We start from the raw sequence: 20,850 nt of genomic DNA, 5'->3' as shown, positions 1-20,850 counted from the left end.
ATTACTTACACCTAGGTTGTAGTATCCAAAGCAGTTTGAAATTAATTTCATCATACTATAATGTATTGGAAATGGTTGTTGCACATAAAGGGGTACCGGTTATTGAGTTGTACCTTGTTTCATTTGATGATCCTACAGTTGATGATGATGAATATGAAAACGGTAATGATGATAATGATGGTGAATATGGTGAAAACAATAGGATTGATCGAGATGATCCTTATTGGGAAGAGGTGTTAGAATCAGACTTGTTTGATGAAGATAACAACCTGCCTGGTCAATCTATGGCAGGGGCAATGTTGAAGAGGGTGGTGTTGAGGGTGATGTGGAGGGTAATGAGGGTGAGGATAATGATGATTAGGAGGAGAGTGATGAGGAGGCGGATGATGATAATCAAAATGCAAATGCAGAGGAAGCTGAAAAAGATAGTGGAAGGGATAAATGCTATGGTGATGAGGTTGATGATGATGATGCAAACTCTAACATGGCACGAAGTGACATTCTTGTATTTCCTCCCATAAGTGATGAGGAGAATGAGGTTTCATCTCTTACTACATGTGTAACTAGGCGAATAGAGTTTCAAGAAACTGACATGTCGAACCCACAATTGAGTAATAGGCAGAGATTTTCCTCAATCAAAGTTTTTAGAGAAGCTATTAGATAGAACAATTTAAAAAATTGGAAGGATATAAGGTTTAAAAAGAATTACCTGGCCAAATGTATTGTGCTATGCAGGGATCCAGATTATAGATATCGGGTTTACAGTCGTAAATGTAAGGATCTGAAGTCATTTGAAATTAAATCAATACAGGACAAACACACTTGTACAAGGAAGCATAGGAATTCGATTGTGAAATCTGCATGGATTACTGATAAACTGATTGACAAGTTTAGAGCATAACCTAACATGCCGTTGAAGGCAATTCTTGAGGAAGTGAAAGATAAGTGGGGTGTTGATATTAATAATTGGCAATTGTTTAGGGCTAGAAGAATTGCAAAGGAAATGATCTAGGGCAAAGTAAAGCTTCAATACAATAGGCTTTGGGATTATTGTGAAACAATTAGACAAACGAATTGGGGAGGTAGTTGTGTGATGATGAAGGTTGATAGACCTTTAGCTGACCATCCAGCATGTTTCCATAGGTTGAATTTCTCTTTGGCTGCCATGAAGAAAGGTTTTCGAACTGGTTGTAGGCCTATCATTGGGTTAGATGGATTTTTTTGAAGGGGACTTTTAAGAGACAGCTTTTGTCTACCATTTCGAGGGATGACAATAATAACATGTAATCAGTGGCACTTGCAGTTGTTGAGACAGAAACCAAAGACAGTTGGATATGGTTTCTTGAAACTTTGCTATCAGATCTTGGCACTTCCTGCACAATGATGGACATTTATTTCTGATCATCAAAAGATAACTATATTTTAAGTTCATTATGTTTCTTTATTTTTGTTTTTCTTTGTTTTCATCAAAAGGTAACCAAGTGTTGTTTATTATTGTGATTGAGTGTAGAGGCTGCAACCAGCTTTTGATGTGGTGGTTCCTGGGGGTGACCACCGGTTTTGTGTGAGGCATTTGTATGCGAACTTCAGAGACATAGGTCATCATAGTCTTGCATTGAAGGACAAGTTATGAGCTGTGGCTGCATCATACACTGAAGCCGAGTTCCATAAGGAAATGGATGAATTGAAGCATATAAGTGAGGATGCATACAGCTATTTGTCAAAGATTGACCCAAGCTCATGATCCAGGACTTGGTTCAATACATTTCTCAAGTGTGATCTACTTGTAAACAACTTGTTCGAGTGCTTCAATGCTTACATTCTGAATACACGTGACTTACTGATCATATCCATGCTAGAAATTATAAGGAAGAAGTTGATGAAGAGATATCAAACAAAGAGGGATGACATCTGCACCATGACTGGTAGGCTTTGTCCAAGGGTTGTTACCAAATTGGATGAAATTGGACAAGTTGCTGGGCATTGCTACATCACATATGCTGGGGTTGGGTTATATGAAGTGACACACAATAACAAGCAGTATGTTGTAAATTTGATGAGGAGAACTTGTGGCTGTAGATAGTGGGACTTGATAGGAATCTCATGTGCACATGCAATATCTGCAATTTGATTTGTTAATGCAAACCCTGAAGATTATGTAGATGATTGGTATACTGTTGAGATGTATAAAAAAGCCTATGATAAAATTATTTATCCAATGCTTGGAAATGACCAATAAGTGAAGACAAACTACGATCATGTGGACCTCCTATGTAGAATACAACCAGGGAGGCCCAAAAAAGTAAGAATAAGGGGTCCAGAAAAGCCTATTAATCAATACAGTATGAGAAAGGGTGGGTTAGAATGAGATGCAGCAAATGCAGAGGGATTGAACACAATAGCAAAACATGTCCACAGAATAGAAGAGGGGCAGTGAATTCTAGGGGAGAAAGCAGGAGTGCAAGACAATATGAGGTGGGCTACTACTTGATTATGTAGATTTTTTTTTTTTTGTTATAATATGTTAATGTTTGACAAGTTTGTTATCATAGGTACAAGATGGTAGTAGTCCAAGTTTATGTGGTCAGACCCCAACTCCCCAGCCAACCTCTGATGCTGAAACAGTAAGTTCCAAACTATTAAAATGTCATCACTCATTGCCATAACTTCATTACATTTGGTTTACCAAGTTTACATCATCTTTACAAATTTCACAAGCTACTGATGTATCTTCTAGAGGTAGAGAGAGTAATAGGAGTAGGGGTCAACCTACCCCAAAAGGGTATTCTGGACTGTAAATAGGTGGATCAAGGACTAGGGAAGGGCCTACTGGACTGCATAGAGGTAGACCAAGGACTTGGGGTGAAGGTAGAGGTCAATTTCAGGGTACTGTCAACACATTACTGTTGTATGGACCTCCTCAAACACAGTCCACACAATCTCTGAGCAATGCTAGTGTAAGCAAGTTATTGATAATATTATTTCATTGTGGTCCTTTTAAGTTAATGTGCATTTTACTTTTGCATGGAAGTTAATGTTTTGATATTACGTAGTTTTAGGATATTGTTAACACAATACGGTTGTATGGACATCCTCGAAATCAAACACCACAATCTCAAAGCAATGCTAGTGTAAGTAAACTATTGATAATATTATTTCATTGTAGTCCATTTTATTTAATGTGCATTTTACTTTTGAATGGAAGTTACTATTTTAATGTTACATAGTTTTAGGATACTATCAACACAGTACGGTTGTATGGACCTCCTCGAACACAGTCCACACAGTCTCAGAGCAATGCTAGTGTTATTGTGAGTAGTTCATACACTAAGTGTTTCTTTTATTTTATTTTTCCTTTGAATTTGATGGTTGGTTAATGTGAGCACACACTTGTCGATGCAGGTATATGGGACATCGCAACCAGAAGGATTTGCTCAACCAATTGGATCTTCTCAGCCTCCTCAACCACAATATGGGCTTACTAATGCATGTACATCAACACCTGCCAGAAGAGGTAAAACTATTGTACCAACCGTGGAGAAGGCAATTGCAGTAATAGAGGTTAACAAGAAAAAATAGAAGAAGCCGGATTGGCAAAAATATTAGATCCAAAGAAAGGGATGGTGAAAGCAACAAATGGTCATGTTCGATGTGTAATATATATGGATGAACCACAAACTTAGTTGTGCAGAATTCAGCAAGCATGAATATCCAGTTTGGATGTCTAAATGTGTGGATGTCTAGATGTCTAGATGAACCACAAACATAGTTGTTACTATGCCATTTTCCAGGCCATAGAATAATGGAATAGGCTTATTTAAATTGCTTCAGACATAATTGGTTAGTTTCGTTGCTTCTTTGAAAAGATGACTAATGGCATAGTTTAAGCTCCCTTCCTACATCCAGTTAACCAAGGCTCCACTAACTACAACTGGCAACCGTTATGATATAAATGCATTTTATCATAGCCATATCATGTACAAATCATATCATCATTGCACCAACACAATCAACAAGAATAACTTTGCAAATTAATAGCAAGGTGAGTAAAAGTTCATACATTAAGAGTTGCATCAACAAAAGAAGTTCAACAAAAATTAATAGGCAACATTGTTTTTGCACTTTAAGGCAAGCCACTAAATAAAAGTCCTTACACTACATAGGTTTCTCCCTCTCACGACAACATTGCCTACTAACAGTGCAATGATGTTTCTCTCTAACACTAACAAAACAAGACAACAACAAAAATGCTAAAATCAAGCAAGTGGCAAATAACATCCTTAAGTGGGCATTGAAATGTGACACAGGGAGCATAACTTCTTCGTTAACCCAGATAAAATAATCACAAACACGATCACCTTCGTTCTGCATATTTCATAAATGAGAATTAGTCACCAATTGTTCGTTCTATATATTTAAAACACAAAACATAAAACATACAAAACTAAATTTAGCCTCCCTAAAAGGAGAAGTAGCACATGATTAATATAGACTAATAAATTAAAATCATATAAAACAAAACCGATGAATACTTAAAGAAGAAGACCTATAAAACAAAACCGCAAATGAGGCAATTAAATGTTCTGTTTTGTTTTTACAGGGTTGAATGAGTTTCCAAACTTTGATTTATAATTAAACTTCTCACACTCATTTGGCCAGGAAGATCAAAGGTAACTTACACACCCTTGAGAGAAGTGAAGCCAGCATAAGAATGGTCAACCTAGAGGTTTTTCCAAGCATGTATGCCTGCGTGAGTGTGTGATCGTGTTGTGAGGTAAAACCATGTGCTCGTAAAATTCTGAGAACCATCAATACAGAGAGGGTGTAAGATATTGCTTGAAATAATAAAACAGCAGAATGTTTGATTATGTGAATTACATATTCATTTCTAACTTCCTTCTTTGTAGATTATTTGAGTATTCTTCCAAACATGAAGATGCAAGACATGTCTGTGAGGTTCCATGAACACATTACCATACTTTGAAAAACTATAACATGGAATTCATCCCTATGCCTATACGTTAACGTCAATATAGCACAAAAGACAGCCTCTAAAGAACTTAAACCTCAATTCTATTTCAGTATATATCCCCGACATATAGTCACAAGTCATAAGCTCCACACATTGGGGGCGAAAAAAAAAAGATTAGAGCACTAAACCAATATATTGCTTATGCAACTCTTGAGAAACTTCTTTTCTAATGGGCCAGTGGTGGACATAAATCAAATCATCCCAAATTTCTGTGTTCTCTTTGTTCTTGCTTCTGCTATTTTCTTCATACATTAAGGTGGCGTTTGGCAACAGCCTTGAGGCCGGCCTCAACACTGTGTTTGTCTTTTTCCTTATATGTCTTTACACTTTTGCCCTTGATTATATTTCTCCCAAAACCGTTCGTGCGTAGCGTCTATTTTCCCCCAGCTTCTCAAAATCCTCCAGCCCGCTCTTCATCTCCGTGGCTTCTCCTAAACGACTAAAGCACCCATCCCTTGCGAAAATACTGGCTCCCGTTTCACCCCCCACCCCTTCCAAAAATACAGCCTCTTGTTCCCGTTTCACCGTGGCTTCGGACGTATGCTCTGTTTCGAGCAGGGGAAAAATCAGCGCGCGACCACAAGGTAAGAGCCTGAATTTCCTTTTCTTTTTCTCCCCATGTCGTTCTTTTTTGAATTCCTTTCGGTTTGGTTTCTTTTTCCTCAGAATTTGGGGCCATTATTTTTGGCGTTTTGGTTGCTGTTTGGTGTGTTGTGAGGGTTAAAAAATTTTAGGGTTTAATTTTGAGGATTTCCATTGTAGTTTAAACGGGGTTATACCCATTGGATGAGGGTTTTTGTTTGGAAATTTCGGATGTGTTTTGATTTTGTTGATTTTGGGTTCCAATTATTGTGGTTGGTTGTAGTGATTTTCCGTTGTTGGTGCTATATTGTACCCACATTGAGTTTTATGATAGGATTTGAAGCTGTTGATTTTGGGTTGAAATTAGTGTGGGTTTAATTGTGATTTTGGGTGATTGGCCCTCTGTTGATGGCTGAGAATGGGTGGAGAAAAAGCCTAACCACAGCTAAAGATGCCACCTTGTACAGTAAAATCATTGAGATTGTGAGAGGCCGCTAGAGGGTAGAAATCCTTGAGGCCGTGCAAAATCCCATGAACAATTTGAACACATACCATGATATTGTAAAACTTCATCTTACAATAAACTTGATGTGTCAAATTTCCTTGAGGGCATACTCACAAGCATATACCCCATGAAAAATCTGAACACATACCATGATATTGTCACCACAAATTATGGTTGCACAGCTAGGAAATTTCCTTGTAATAAGTTCTTTGAGCACATATGTTGTTCAATACAATTTTTTTACTGTATTAACCAAGTGCTCCAAATATGCACCTCGGCTGAAATTTGTGTAGCTACGTTCACTCATGGTTGCAAATTAGGAAATTCCAGTGAAGTCAATGTTTCATTTTCCATAACTAACAAAGATGAACCTTTTGAGGTTCAATCATGCACTGTTGGGTAAATGATTGTGTCGGTATGGGCTTGAGAGAAAGGCTTAGAGGAGATGGTGCTTTTGTATCTTTTGTGGTGTCTTTAAAGTGAAAGGAATGGTAGACGTTTTGAGAACCCTGAGAGGACTTTGAAGGAGCTGAAATCTTTTTTCTTCAACACTTTCTATCTCTGGGCAGCCGCTTATGTTTCTCTTTTAGTGCTTAGTTCTCATAATTTTCTTGTTTTTTTTCCCCTAATTCCTAGGTGTCTTTTCTTGGATACTTCTTGTGTACATGGAGACGTCTTATGTTTTTAATGATATTTTGATTATTTATCAAAAAAAGGCTAGAAGGAAAGTAAAGACTAGTAGGAGTCAATTCAATCATAAGGGCATGTTGGGTTGGAGATTATTATGGGAAAACACTCTTTGCATTTGTTCTTTTTTTTTTTTCTAAAGCTAAAACATTGTGGGTTTGAAGGTGAGGAAATTAGGCATTTCAAATTGTATATAAACATTAATAAAGTTAAGGGAAGTATGCTTCCATAAATTGAAACTATTTATGGGAAAGGCAAAGAAGGAAAGGTTTCATGTAGTATGATTTACTTCTTAACATATCTATGGACAAAGAGTTTAAACGTTTTATCAACATTTACAATATCTAACATAGCATTTGGCAAGGAAAATACATGGAAATACATATTGTACCACCATACATTTCCAAAGGTTATGCAAGATATGGATAAAGCATACAAGAATAACCACACCCCACCATAGATATAGATGAATTACCTATGTAGTGTATTGCATCTTTCTTGGAGGACCTATGGATATTGCTTCTTTCAAAACATAACTGCTCTATGCATCCCCTTCACAATATGACAGGGTTGATTATGTCTGCAAATAGTGATGTGTCGAGTGGCCGTCCATTATGTCGCTGTGGAGTTGTTGCGTTCGTAAGGTATTCCTGGACAAATGATAATTACAGCATAAAGTGGTATGGGTGCGTAAAATATAAGGTATTGTATGACATTTATTTTTCATGTTTACATTTTTTGACCAATTTTATTTGGTTTAGGGTATATTTTTTACTTTTCTTCCAAATTTTGTATGTTGTAGCAAGTTGGTGATTGTGGCTTCTTTCTCTGGGCTGACAACGAGATGATAGCTTACGAAAAAAAAATCTTGCAACACTTGAAGGATATAGAAGAGCAAACCCGGGCAGAAATTGGTAGACTTGAAAAATTGTTGGCTACCGAACAAGCACAATATAGAGCACATCTAGAAAACATGTTTCAGTCTAGGGATGAGATGTGGAAATCTATAGTAGCGAATAACCAGTCTAAAGAGGTCAAATTCTAGTTAAAGCAAATGACGTATCAGGCAGTGTTGGCTTTGCTTATCTTGCTGGTGCTATTTTATGTTGGCGGTTACAACGCATCTAGTAGCAACAAGTTGATGTTAAAATGAACTATTTCCCTCTAAATTGTAGATACTTAACCGTTGTAATTTATATTTTTTTGTGTTTTGTATTAATTGTGCTACTCCATTTATGCAATCATTGTAATTTATATCCGCTTGTTTTTGATATACAACGTATGGACCTTATTTGTGCAGAGCTGGGACAGATACGATTTTTTTCCAGAGATTCCAATATTAACATAAAACACTTTTTAATTTTAATTTAGATTATTTATAGTTTATTTAATTTATAAATTATTAATTTTTAAATATAAGTATAATAAATATAAGTATAAAAAGTTGTTAACGCACATCCCAATGATACGTAAACAATGCATTTATGGTCCTTTATAGAGAATAAAGAAGATAATATAGATCATATATATTTGTAATCTGTCATTTATCACTTCACTCAGGGTAAGAACAATCGGATGTCATTGCTATACATATGGATTATTGAAAGAATAAAACATGTATTTGGATATTTCCCTTCAACCCCATAAATGGAGTATTATTTATTTGACATTAATGGTTGAAGTGAATTCTCCGAAGAGCAAATGGATTTTGGGAGTGTCTCGATCGAATTTTTTTGATAGCACTGTCTACTTAGATGCAGAGGTACACATGATCATATGCTTATCGATTTGGATTAAATAAGCAAGTTTGGTTAAGATTCCGATTAGATAGTCCTAACCCCAAAAAATTTATATATGGCAATTTTTACATTCCTTGTTTTTTTCTTTGTTAGCAATGGAGAAGCCACACAAAATAACATAAATTACTCTTCATTCGCGGTTTTCCACATGTGAGATGCCATTGCCTCTCGGACTATAATCATCATTTCCTTGCTTTCGCGGGTTCGGTTTGGTGGTTGTCCATGTGCGATGTATGGAACGGGTGTCATGGTAGGCAATTGCACGACGTCGATCCAATCTTGCCCATAATGCGTCATTAGGGCCGCACGAAATAGTGGATTATCAGCACCGCAGTCTTTGCGAATGAAGTTGTGTACCGTGCAGCATGCGACCACAAATAGTCATTGATTCTCAATCGAGTATGGATGCATATTGTCGAAGATAGGGAATCGGGTTTTTCAAACTCCAAAAGTTCTTTCCATAGCTGATCGTAATGAGGAATGCTTATAATTAAACAATTTTACTGCATTCTTCGGACGAGGTCGACCACGGTGGAAATCTTGTAAATGGTATCGCTTGTTGCGATGTGGGGTAAAAATCTCTTGTAGCATCCGTAGGCCGAGTCAACCAGGTAAAAGTAATCTAAACATAATCAAGTACAACATTATATTACATAGGGTTCCAACGTTGCTAAGGAATTGTAAACGTATTACAAATCAATAGAACCCGACACAAAGACATGTCTCCGTATAGTACCTTCGACCGGCATGGGAAAAAGAGCAGTGGGATCCTCGATGCACTCCTGAAAAATCCGCGAGTCATGAGTGCTGCCCTCCCATCCAGCATAAACATATGTGAAGAAAAGGTCGAAGTCAACGACGCACATGACATTCTGTGTTATTGTGGACTTCCTGCTTCTGTAGGGCACAATGTTCTTACTTTAAACGCACACTTTAACGTGAGTGCCGTCAATCGCTCTAATGCATTTCTGGTTACAACAGTATTACCGAAAGTAAATCAGATATAGGACACAAAAGACAATAGATATATATCATTGGTGATTGTGAAGTAATGCGATATGTTATACTATGGCATACCGCGAACCATGGATAGTAGCGGCCATTTCGTGCAACGTATGGATGAAGCAACTCCATCGCAGCTGGACATATAATAGTTTTCCCAAGCCTGCACAGCGCTTTAGCTGTCCGATTAATGTAAACGCTTATCGTGTGCAATGAGCGCTGTAGCTTATCCGTTACCATCCGTTGCGTGTGGCACTGTGCCATCACTAGACAAAATGCCGCAACTTGTTCTGTGATCTTAACATACTGACTGCTTTGTAAAAAATCATTGTGTTTCAGTGTTGCACAATTTTAAGAAAGTCTTGGGCAACATACGAAATTGCTCATAGTATGTAGTTGGGTTCGGATTGGAAAGCACTCAGTGTACCCACATCGCGCCAGTCAGCTTGGAAGTCCTCTGTGGAATGCAAACCCTTATACATGGGTGCATAAAATGGTGGTAACATTCATCTACAATCATTGCCATGCGCACTAGTAAATTCTCTAGCTCGAATTGTATACCCTCAAAATTACACTCATCTTCGTCGTCTATGTCGAATTAGAAAGCACTCAGTGTACCCACATCGCGCCAGTCAGCTTGGAAGTCCTCTGTGGAATGCAAACCCTTATACATGGGTGCATAAAATGGTGGTAACATTCATCTACAATCATTGCCATGCGCACTAGTAAATTCTCTAGCTCGAATCGTATACCCTCAAAATTACACTCATCCTCGTCGTCTATGTCGAATGCATCTGAGTCGGGCAATTCATCGATACTGTCCGCGCAATGACATGCATTACCAATGTTACCATTAGACGGGCCAGCTGCATACATGTCAACAGGCCTACATTTAAATAAGATGAATAACGTCACATTCTAGTCATAACATTCGTAAACGTCATCAGGCTATATTCAGTCTATATTAATAACATACAACCGGATAATTAAAATTGGAAAGTAAAACTAGGTTAATAACATTAATCATTAGTGTTAAAAATGTTCCCCTACTCCATAATAGGCATTCATACTATAACATAACACTATGCCTCTAATATTGCAATCAAACTAACTTAAACAGTTAGAATAGAAAATAGTCGATGGAAACACAAAAAACTACAACAAAAAATATTAGCATAAAACATAAGCTTCAATTGTCCCTGTCTGGATCAATTTCGTTTAACCAATGACGTACACCGTCGTCATTCATTTTCAATAGTATCCTTACCCAAGTCAGATTGCCAACCTTCTCGCATGCTTTGACATATTTTTTCGTGGGCAATGACATTTCAGCTGCCAACACATTGATACAGTCCATGATGTCTTCCTCAGGATACTGGCTGGGAGGGGGCTTATAAGACATACAATCGCCGGGTGACTGGCCATCGCTAAGCTTGCACCTCTGTAAATAGTCTGATTGCAAGACATCGTACTCGCTTCGCAGCTCCGAGTAAATTTGCTCACCCTTGGATGAACGCTTGTTAGAGTTCGATCTCTGCAAGTGAGAACTTTCCCTCTTCAACTTCCCTTTTCCTTTTCCTTTTGCCTTGTGAGCTGATGCACACTGGGGCTCCGTGAGGTCTATGATCGCCGTGGGGTTGTTGAGATCGATGTCATTCTCTTCACAATCGCTGCCCGGGGGTTATTGTGTGCTAGCATACCTCCACTTTCCAGTGGATGTTGAGCCCTCAAAGATGTAGCATAGGTGCTTGAAGTTGGCTGGGGGACCATTTCGGAATTTGTAGTACTTCTTGAGGCTCGTTGTCTGAGAAGGAAGAGCAAATAAACGAAAAAAACACAAGATAAAACACAAACGGTCAATAAGTACGTCAACTCGCATAATTAAGGAAATATTAAACATAATATTAGTAGCGTACCAGTCGGAGGTGTTCCCATTGTTCCGGAGTTCCCATGGCAGTCCCCAAATCATCATCACACCCACAACCGGTACCTGCCTTATCTCGGACAAATTCCGAGAAGTTCACCCACTGCTTTCTAAGATGCTTAATTTTGTCTCCAACTTGTTTTTGTGTGTAGGCAGTGCCATCCTTCAGCCGTCTATTTTATTTTATTTTCTCTTGATGTTCGACACATGCTTCCCAAAGGGCGGGCGAACTCCGTCATCTTGGCAGTTGCAAAGAATATGCACCAAGATATCATCGTGCTCTTGTTTCCATTTCACATTTGCCAGTGGGATGGGAACTTCTGGTGGGGATGGGGTTTGCATCCCAGCCTTTCGAGGAGACTTACGGGGAGTGGTAAAGAATGACATCTACGAATATGTATAGAAAACAGCAAAACAACGTGCACAAATCATGTATGATACTTATCTACCAACCACAGTCAACACAAAACTAATCTTTTACGTAGACACTCGAACTAATATATACGATTACGTGAACTGTGATACGACATATTTACAATAAGCAGGAAAATAGGTTAGGCACAAACAATTTAGAAATGAAGCAAGCTTTGGTATAAAATAAAAAGCCTACCTTGAAGTTGTTGGAATGTCGTTGTCGCAAGTTATACCCGCCGAACTAAAAATTAAACGAGGCCAACATTAATGCCGAGTAAGCAGAAAGTGGTGGCATATTAACCCTAATTGATGAAATACCCTAATACCAAAGACAACACACAGATACACATATTTAGCATAATTATGGCTAATTTTTCATGGCCAGCAAACAAAACGTCATTTATCCATTTGCAACTAAGTATATGAATTTCTAACATCTCGAGAAGCTACATATTTTGATTAGAAGTACAAAATAAGCCCAAGAAGATAAAGCGATAAAATCTACTTATAAAGCAAAACCAACATACATGCATACATGCAAAACCCAAGATTATTATATAGTAGGGGATTTGATTCTTATGAGTGCAGATTCAGACAACTGTTTTCCCACAACTTTATAAACAGAAGCTGCTGTTGACTTTCACACGTTCTGTTTTCCTAGCTAGGATGTTATTGGCATTCTTGTTTTTATTTCTGTAATTTGAACTAGCAAAACCATAGGATAAAGCAAGAAATGCCCAAGGGAGAGTAATCCCTACCGATTATAAATTGTATTTGGACCTCTAATCAGTAATTGGTCTGCCATTATACTATAAATATTGGTTACTTTTCTTCATACATATTACATTTAACATCAGGGAAAATAGGTTACAATAAAATATAGTATAATGCTACTGTCTAATGTGTTGTATGAAATTTTTTGGGGCAATAAAGAATATTAGGCAGAGATGTTGTTGTGCTCGGTTCTGTTCTGTTCTGATGTTGGTTCTGTTGTTTTTGAACCCAAACTTTGGACACAACTGTTGTGGTGTCTAATTTTCCTCTTTCTCAATGGGGCATGCATAAACAGGTTTTCAAGCAATTTATTGTGATTCTGCCAACATTTATAAGGAAAAACCAAAATACAATTCTACACAAGATAAGGAAAAACCAAACTAACAAAAAAAAATTCTACAGACTTTTTTTCAAAAAGCTATATGCAGTACCTTCGATCGTGATCGTGTGCCCGGAGCCGTGGCTAGAGCTCTTCTCCACTGAGACTGGCGTCTAGCTTCACTGGCAGATGAATTTCTGGATGGGTGCTCGGGATTTTTGGGAGGCGAAGCCTCTAATATACTCGAGGAAGACAGCTAACCAGGTTCAGGCATTGTAGGGGGACCTGATACGCACGGGTTGGACGCGTGTTAAGGGGGGGGGGGGCGGGGGAATTCTGCACAGCGCAGGGGGGTGGGGGGGTGAGAAATCCCTGGGTTTTCCCTCCGCTGCTTCGAACGCATGTTAGGAGGGGGGGGGGGGGGGGAGGGAGAAATTCTGCAAACAAAGTGCAGGGGGTAGGGGTGAGAGAAATCCCTGGGTTTTCCCTCGCCTGCTTCCGACGCGTGTTAGGGGGGGGGAATTCTGCAAACAAAGAGCAGGGGGTGGGGGGGCGAGAAATCAGAAATGGTTTTCCCTCGGCTGAATCAGACGCGTGTTAGGGGGGGGGGAGAGAAATTTTGCAAACAAAGCGCAGGGGGTGGGGGGCGAGAAATCAGAAATGGTTTTCCCTCGGCAGCTTCGGATTTGTGTGAGGGGCACTGTGTTGGGGAGACGCTGGCCATCAACTTGTTCAGCGTGGGAAAGACACAAAAAACGGGCCTATTTCAATCCGTAAGAGATAGGGGCAAAATGGGGAAAATAAGGTAAATATTTCCCCCAAAAACCGAGCCTTGACCCAGTGTCTGGGTCATGGCTGTTGCCAAACAAAGTTTTGCAACGATTCTGAAATATGCTCTAGAACTTAAAGGGTGATCGCACTGATTCACACCTACATTTCTTTAAGATATCAAATCCCTGGGTGTTGCCATCAAAGTCTGATACTTCAATTTCAAGTCACCAAATATCTTCTTTTTTACTCCACGGCTGATTCGAAATTCACTACCTTCTCAGACATTCATCAAATATCTTCTTATGCATAAGCAATGAAAATATGGATTGCCTCATTTGTAATTATAACTTGAGACAAATCGATTCAAACAATATAATTCCAAACAAACATGTTAGTGACCCACGATTCACAAATAAACCCTAAGAAACTTATTTCGTAAAACCCCTAATTTTTAAAACCCTAAATTCTCACCTTGTATTTACATCCAATAAACCTTCTATCAAGATTTTTCTGCGTGCAAGAAGTCATCACTGGTGATTCAATTCTGCATAGGCATTTCGTACACGCAGTGGTAGACTTTGTCGATGAACTTCCCACTGACAGTCCACAGGCCCTCACATCATCGTCAACAAACTCACTTGCAATCTTCTCCATCGTTGACGAGCTGTGAGCCGGAGAGGAGAAGGTTTTGAGCTTTCGCATGGAGGTTGGGCAACTTGAGGGAGAAGGGAAGTGAGGAAATCTGATAGCAAACGTTGTTTTTCACTTTGAGGGAGAAGGGGACAACTTGCTGCGTGAAAGAGAAGATAAATTCCATAAACGACATTGTTTTGAGGGATTTCTTTCTAATTTGATTTTTTTTCAAAGGGTATTTTAGTAACTTACCATTGCCAAAACGATGTAGTATTGAATTTTCCATCCAATTTGACGGTAATGACTAATGGAGTGGCCAAATTGCAACTGATTGGTAGTTTGGAGGGCTACTTTATCATTTTTTGAACTTTAGGGGGCTAAATTGAAAATGACTGATAATTTGGGGAGCTAAATTATATTTTTTCTTAGTTTTTTTTTTATGTATTCTAACCTATAATGCTTGGACAGGGAAATTCCGTTCCCACAATTTGTTAAACAAAGGCTGCACTTTTGGCTATTAGGAAATCTTCTAATTTGGGTCTTAATTGTATCATTGTGGAAGGAGATTTCTTGCTTGTTATATCCACCCTCTGCAATCAAGGTCTTCATTTTGATTGACAAGTAAACCCTGTTGGCAGCGACTCTGATCGACTTTTAGACGATTGAACTGCACACAATCTAGTTAGATGTACCGCTTCTACACTTATAATTGGATGCATTTCCATTCTCTGTTATTCTTCTTCTCTTTTTTTTTTTTTTTTTTTTTTTTGCTCTCTTTGGTCTTCTTTTGCTCTTTTTCTCTTTGTGTTTGAATCTTTATTTGCCATGGGAAAAAAAATTAGGTCAAGATGTCATTGCCAGACAAAATTGGAAAAAGATATGTTCTTTGACAGGGTCCAGTACAAAATTCAAGTAATTTCAAAATTCCAATCAGAAAATAGAATTTATTCAGTCACTAACTATATATTTTACAATCATATGCTCAATTTCAACTTGCTTCAGTAGCCTCAGATGGTTTTTCAGACCCTACTTTATCTTCAGATTCTTCTGCTTTGCTTGCAGCTTCCACATTTTCAAGCTTGGAAACTCGAAACATTGCCAAATGAGTATCCCCTACCAATAAAAGGGATCCAAAGTTAAGCAGCTAAAGATGGAACTTCTGAAGCTCATAAAATAAAAAAATGCTGCCCAGACAACCAACCATGAATGCAGTTTTAAATAATATTTCCTTTCTTTGTGGGTAATTTCATCACAAGCGTTCATATGATATGTAAATCACGGGAGCATATACAAACTTCAAGTTGAACTCATCATTGAAAACTGACTTTGGCATCCACTTATATACATATGATCAACATTGCACTTAACCCATGTGGGACACTTGAAATTGTAACATCTTATTGACTACATGGCACAAATGGCAATCAATCCAACCATTTTTGGTGTCTTTCCACAAGATGACCAGCCTTAGAGCCAGTTTTTAACTATAAATCTAAACAATTTGCTTAATGTGACAACCAAGATTGGGTGGTAAACATTGTGAAACAAGAGGGATTATGTCAGACATCTGAAAATAACAGACTGGTCAACGAATTTTCAGTTGTCACAATCATATTATTCAAGGTTAACCATAGTGTAGTCATTTTATACAAGTATGCTATACTCTCAACTCATAGATCATGACAAGCAAACTATTACATTTTTCTTGAAGCCATCTAAAGAAAAATCAATTATGAAATATCATAAATATGAATGCTTTGCATTTCCATCAACATGAGAAATTTTAGGATTTATTGGTTTACTTTTATTGTCAAAGAAAAAGAATCAAACCTTTTGTACCATGAATTGTATTAGCATCTTTGAAGGGTTCTGGCTAATATTGATTTGGACAACAGCACAATTTTATTCTTCAGATTATGGTTTTCAGGTTTTCATGGGGCTTGAGTTGGACTATGAACAGGACATGGTACTGCATATTAATACTTAAAATCTATAACAATGAGAATCATCTTTGGGTTTCCTATTAGCCTTGGTGGAAGACAACCTTCTCCCACTTTTTCACTAGCAGGATTCAGAAGGAATGGAAATAACATCTACCATCAACATCATAACCCCAAAAACATATACATACAGAAGGTAATGAGGGTTGACTTAATTTAGAGTTTAAAAAGTTTTAGTTTTTTATTTTTATTTTTATAAGAGCATTCACATTGGTTTATGCATATTTTTATGCAAAATGGCTAATGAAAACCCACTTTATTTAGTTTAGCTAATAAGTTTTAAAAGACACCATACATCCAATTATCTATTTTTTCATCTATATATATATATATATATATAAAGATTGTATTTTTTCCTAAAGATCCTATTTTTCAACTTTTGGGAGAAAAGAGATGCAGAGAGATAAATAGTATATTTGTTCACAAATGCAACAAGAATGTATTTTGCGTTTGAGATGCATAGGGTTTTTTAGTGTTTTGCTTATCTATTTTAGATAAAAGTAAGAAATGACTAAGCCAATGTGAGTGCTCTAAGTAGTTTAAAAGGTTAAAGTTGGAGCTCACCAATGCAGTAAAACGAAATAAATGAGTGTATATACCATAAAAAAAAATACGAATTAAAGGTATGTTTGGTACACAGAATGACTATTCTATTGAGAAAATGAATAGTTTTTATTGGGAATAGAAGATGGAATGGAATAGCATTTGAATAGTCATTCTCATGGGAATGACTATTTCCTTAAATTGAGGAATAGTTAAGGAATAGTCACTCCTATTAGAATGGTTATTCCAAGTGTTAAGAGTATATGATAAGGATTCTATTCTTGACATATACTCTAACACTAAGGCTATTCTATTCCACTTTCTTCTATTCCTAATAAAAACTATTCATTTTTCGTAATGGAATAGACATTCCGTATCAAACAAACCCTAAGTAAATATGTTTAAGTTAATGACAAGGTACCAAATGTAACGACACTTCCGGATGACACAATGGCAACAACTCCAGGACTCAGCCGCTTTTCATCAATGAATGTCCCATTGGTGCTATCCAAATCTGTGATCAAGAGATTCCCTTCTTTTTTCCGAATGCGGGCATGCAGACCAGATACTGTTAGGTAGGAAAGAAATGTTTCAAGATATTTCATAATTGTTGATCTGGAATTAAATAAAAATCAATTTTTAGCTTCAGTTAAAAATATTAATAAATCCAAATAATTGTAAATGATAAATTAGTTGATTACAATTGAAACAAAAAAAAAAAAGAAGAAGAAGTAAATGGCTTTAATTTATACTAAAAAAGAAAAGGACAGACTCTTTATCTTCAAAAAAGATCAACAGATTTAATTCAGCTGGTGGTGTTTGAAGGAATGTGGTAGGTGATCACATCATAATAATATGCACACTCATATACCATAACCTTAGGTTTCCCATGGGAGATGCCTGTTCACCATGAATAGATCTGTTAAGCAGAAGAATTACACCTGTTGTGAAGAGACACTATTGCATCTATAAAAGGATGATATGGTGGTAAGTTTCTAATAACTATTTCTCCCTCAAATAGTTGTCTTCCATGAGATCAACATCCTCACAGGTTACACCACCATCTTCAAGATCCAACAATGTGGAAGATTGAGGTATTTAAAATTATGCAATCCACAACATGCTCTATGAGGGTATGAAATGTTAGACCAAAAATACAAATCACAACATGCAAAAATTATAGTTAGAAGTCTTGCAAAGCCAATCGACACAATTTTTAGTACAAAATTTCATTCCATGAATCTTTGTGATCACTTCCATGTTATTTTACTGTATAAAACTAGTTGGAATAGCGGGAAGGAAATCACATGGTGACAACCTTGAAACTTATTTGATGGTGTATGAAATAGCATCCGTGCTTCACAAGGGATTCAGGTGGAAATACCTGTTGCAACTGGAATCACCAAATCCGCTTTCTCAGGAACTCGGCCAACAGTCACCTCACTCTAGATGACGTCCAAATAAACAAGTCATCTTGCTGCATAGTTATGTTATACATGAAATTATTGTAACAGATGCTAAGAGTACTTACAGAAACGATTTCATATGCATCTGGCATTTTGACTTTGAAGCCAATGTGTCTTGAATCTCCATCGCCTACCAAGTAGCAAAAATGTAAACAAATTGTTATTTCTTAAACAAAAATGCATCATGAGAAGATTGCAACCTGAGCCAAATAATCTTAAGACTATTACTGAAAGTTTATTAATAACAACAGCACAGAAGTTCCTCTTTGTAACTTTTGAACGAAAGCACAAATATGAGTCCTATAGTCCATGAAGAAAGGAAAATCGGGAGATTTGGTGCTATAATTTGGGTCTCTTATCATACATTAGTAACTATTCTGTAAAGAAAAAAAAAAAAAAAAAAAAATCTTCTTACCACTAGAACCCAACAGCTTGGAGTTTAAGATAGGAATTTTGATGTGGAGCATCCAAATAGAACTCAGCACAATGACACATATTTTATGCAATTGTAAAAGGGCACATGGCCAGTTGATAATAGTCAACTTGAAAGCCCCTATTTCAAGGCAGGCTACAAGTCAACCACTCAATCTGTTGGTGATCAGTACAAGTTTTTCATTATTGTTTTGGTCCAATCACCCTTCTCCCTTGCTGAGTTCTTTCTGCCACTTCACTTATTGGTAATGAGATATACAGGGGTTGATTATAAGTAAGTGTTATTATAATCAAGGGCTTGGCAGCCTTGATATGCTAACACCTTGAGAAAGCTTATCTTGATAAAAGTGTTTAATCACAAAAGCATGTAATTGATTCTTTTATTTGCTGTGACTCCCTCAGTTAATATAAGAACATAGATTATACATACTCCCATTTAAAAGCAATGTTCCTCTAGCGAATGAAACTTCTAACTTCTAAGTGATTGATGTTTCAGAGTGAGTGGGATCAGCCAGCAATTTGCTTGTTTTAAGTGATTGATGTTTCAGATCGAGTAGAATTAGCCAGCAATTTGCAGGCAAACGAGTAAATGAATGATTTAAGCAAATGATTTCATGACATCGAATAATGGAGATATCAATGTCTTGCTGGTCATTCTCTTTCAACATCAATTCCATAATTAAATTGTGAGAAGTGGTAAGAAGGGAAGTAAAGTGAATAAATATTTTAACCACTTCTCATTTTCGATATCTAACAAGGAAAGAATTCAACAGAGATAAAGGGGGCCTCCATTACACCTCTGTCCAAAACGGTGGAAGGAAGTGTTCATGTACAATATTTAAAGCCTAGTGTACAAACAAATATAAGAAACCCCCATTTTTAACACTTTCTCTTGTCTTCTTTTAAAAAAAGTACTACACAATTTACTTATGTTCTCATCACTTCTTTCCTCTTTAGCTAAAATTGCCCAACATACTGTTAATTTTAAGCCGAAAAGAAAATCAGAAATCAAAGAGATTGTTTATAAATGAGAATGTTAGCAACAAACATGACATTGAATTGCCTAAAACCATAAATAAGTATGGGGCCCCATTTGAAGAAGTCACTTAGTTCCAAGGTGCAAATTTACACCACCAAGATGTGATCAAAGGAAGCTAACAACTTTTTTGCTGATCGATATGACTGGTTTACATATATTTAATGAATAATGTTATTCAGTAGATTGTTATACGACTCTCGTACAACTAAAATGGTGTGGCGTGGCAGTTAAAATCAGCCCTCGTAAAAAAAAAATACAATAAAAATAATGACAGATTTTCAATGCCACGTCATTTCAGTTGTACACCAGACGATCTACTAAACAGCGTTTGTCAAATTCAATAAGCATATGATCCATATGGGTTTCAGAGTGTCTCAAATTAAGATCAAAACAACGGTCAACTGCAGTTCACATTGGAGTGATAAAAATTTGTTGAACTCTATCATTAGATTTCTACTGCATTTTACAAATATAGCAAATTTCACTACACAACCATCTTCCCTTTTCGTTTTTTTTCACGTACCCATCTTCCCTAAAAGCTCTATACATCAATCTTGTACAGTAATATGGAAAGAGAGAGCTCACTGACCAACAGGTTCAAGAAGCCATCTTTGTGCAACATCTGTTGCAGGGCTTTCAGCCTCGTCAGAAGCATGTACAGCTCCAGGATTCCTCTGTTTCCTTGCTTTGATGCTAAAGCCTTGCAAGTGTAAGCTCTTAGAAGAGGAGTGAAATGGGAGTGAAGTAGAAGCAAGAAAGGAAGCTTTAGAATGCAAGAAGGGAAGAGATGAAAAATTTGTGGGAGGCTTTGGAAGCTTGGCATGGAAGAGAGAGTGGGCGGTTGCTTCCATTTTTTGTTCAAAGTTGAGTTACCTCTCTGTTTTGATCGTATAATAATAACTTGGTCGGGATATCGGATAAAGAGCTT

General features: G+C 37.2%; 1 protein-coding gene and 1 pseudogene across 1 annotated transcript; one reads left to right on the top strand and one right to left on the bottom strand.

The window, feature by feature from the left end:
• Window positions 1-1,675: 1,675 nt before the first annotated feature.
• LOC148584092 (uncharacterized) lies at window positions 1,676-7,851 on the top strand (annotated as a pseudogene).
• A 7,491-nt stretch (window positions 7,852-15,342) lies between these two features.
• LOC132164190 (SMAD/FHA domain-containing protein) lies at window positions 15,343-20,850 on the bottom strand. The gene is made up of 5 exons (XM_059574628.2): window positions 20,512-20,850; window positions 18,517-18,581; window positions 18,370-18,430; window positions 17,407-17,553; window positions 15,343-15,555 (listed from the first exon to the last, which is right to left on the bottom strand). The coding sequence occupies exons 1-5, from the start codon at window positions 20,771-20,773 to the stop codon at window positions 15,431-15,433; spliced, it is 660 nt and encodes a 219-aa protein (XP_059430611.2). The 5' UTR covers window positions 20,774-20,850; the 3' UTR covers window positions 15,343-15,430.

Source organism: Corylus avellana, chromosome 8, assembly GCF_965113065.1.
Source record: "Corylus avellana chromosome 8, dhCorAvel1.hap1.2, whole genome shotgun sequence".
In the NCBI taxonomy this organism is placed as follows: domain Eukaryota; kingdom Viridiplantae; phylum Streptophyta; class Magnoliopsida; order Fagales; family Betulaceae; genus Corylus; species Corylus avellana.
Note: the sequence above shows the minus strand (reverse complement) of the source record. Positions and strands in the feature narration are given on the sequence as shown.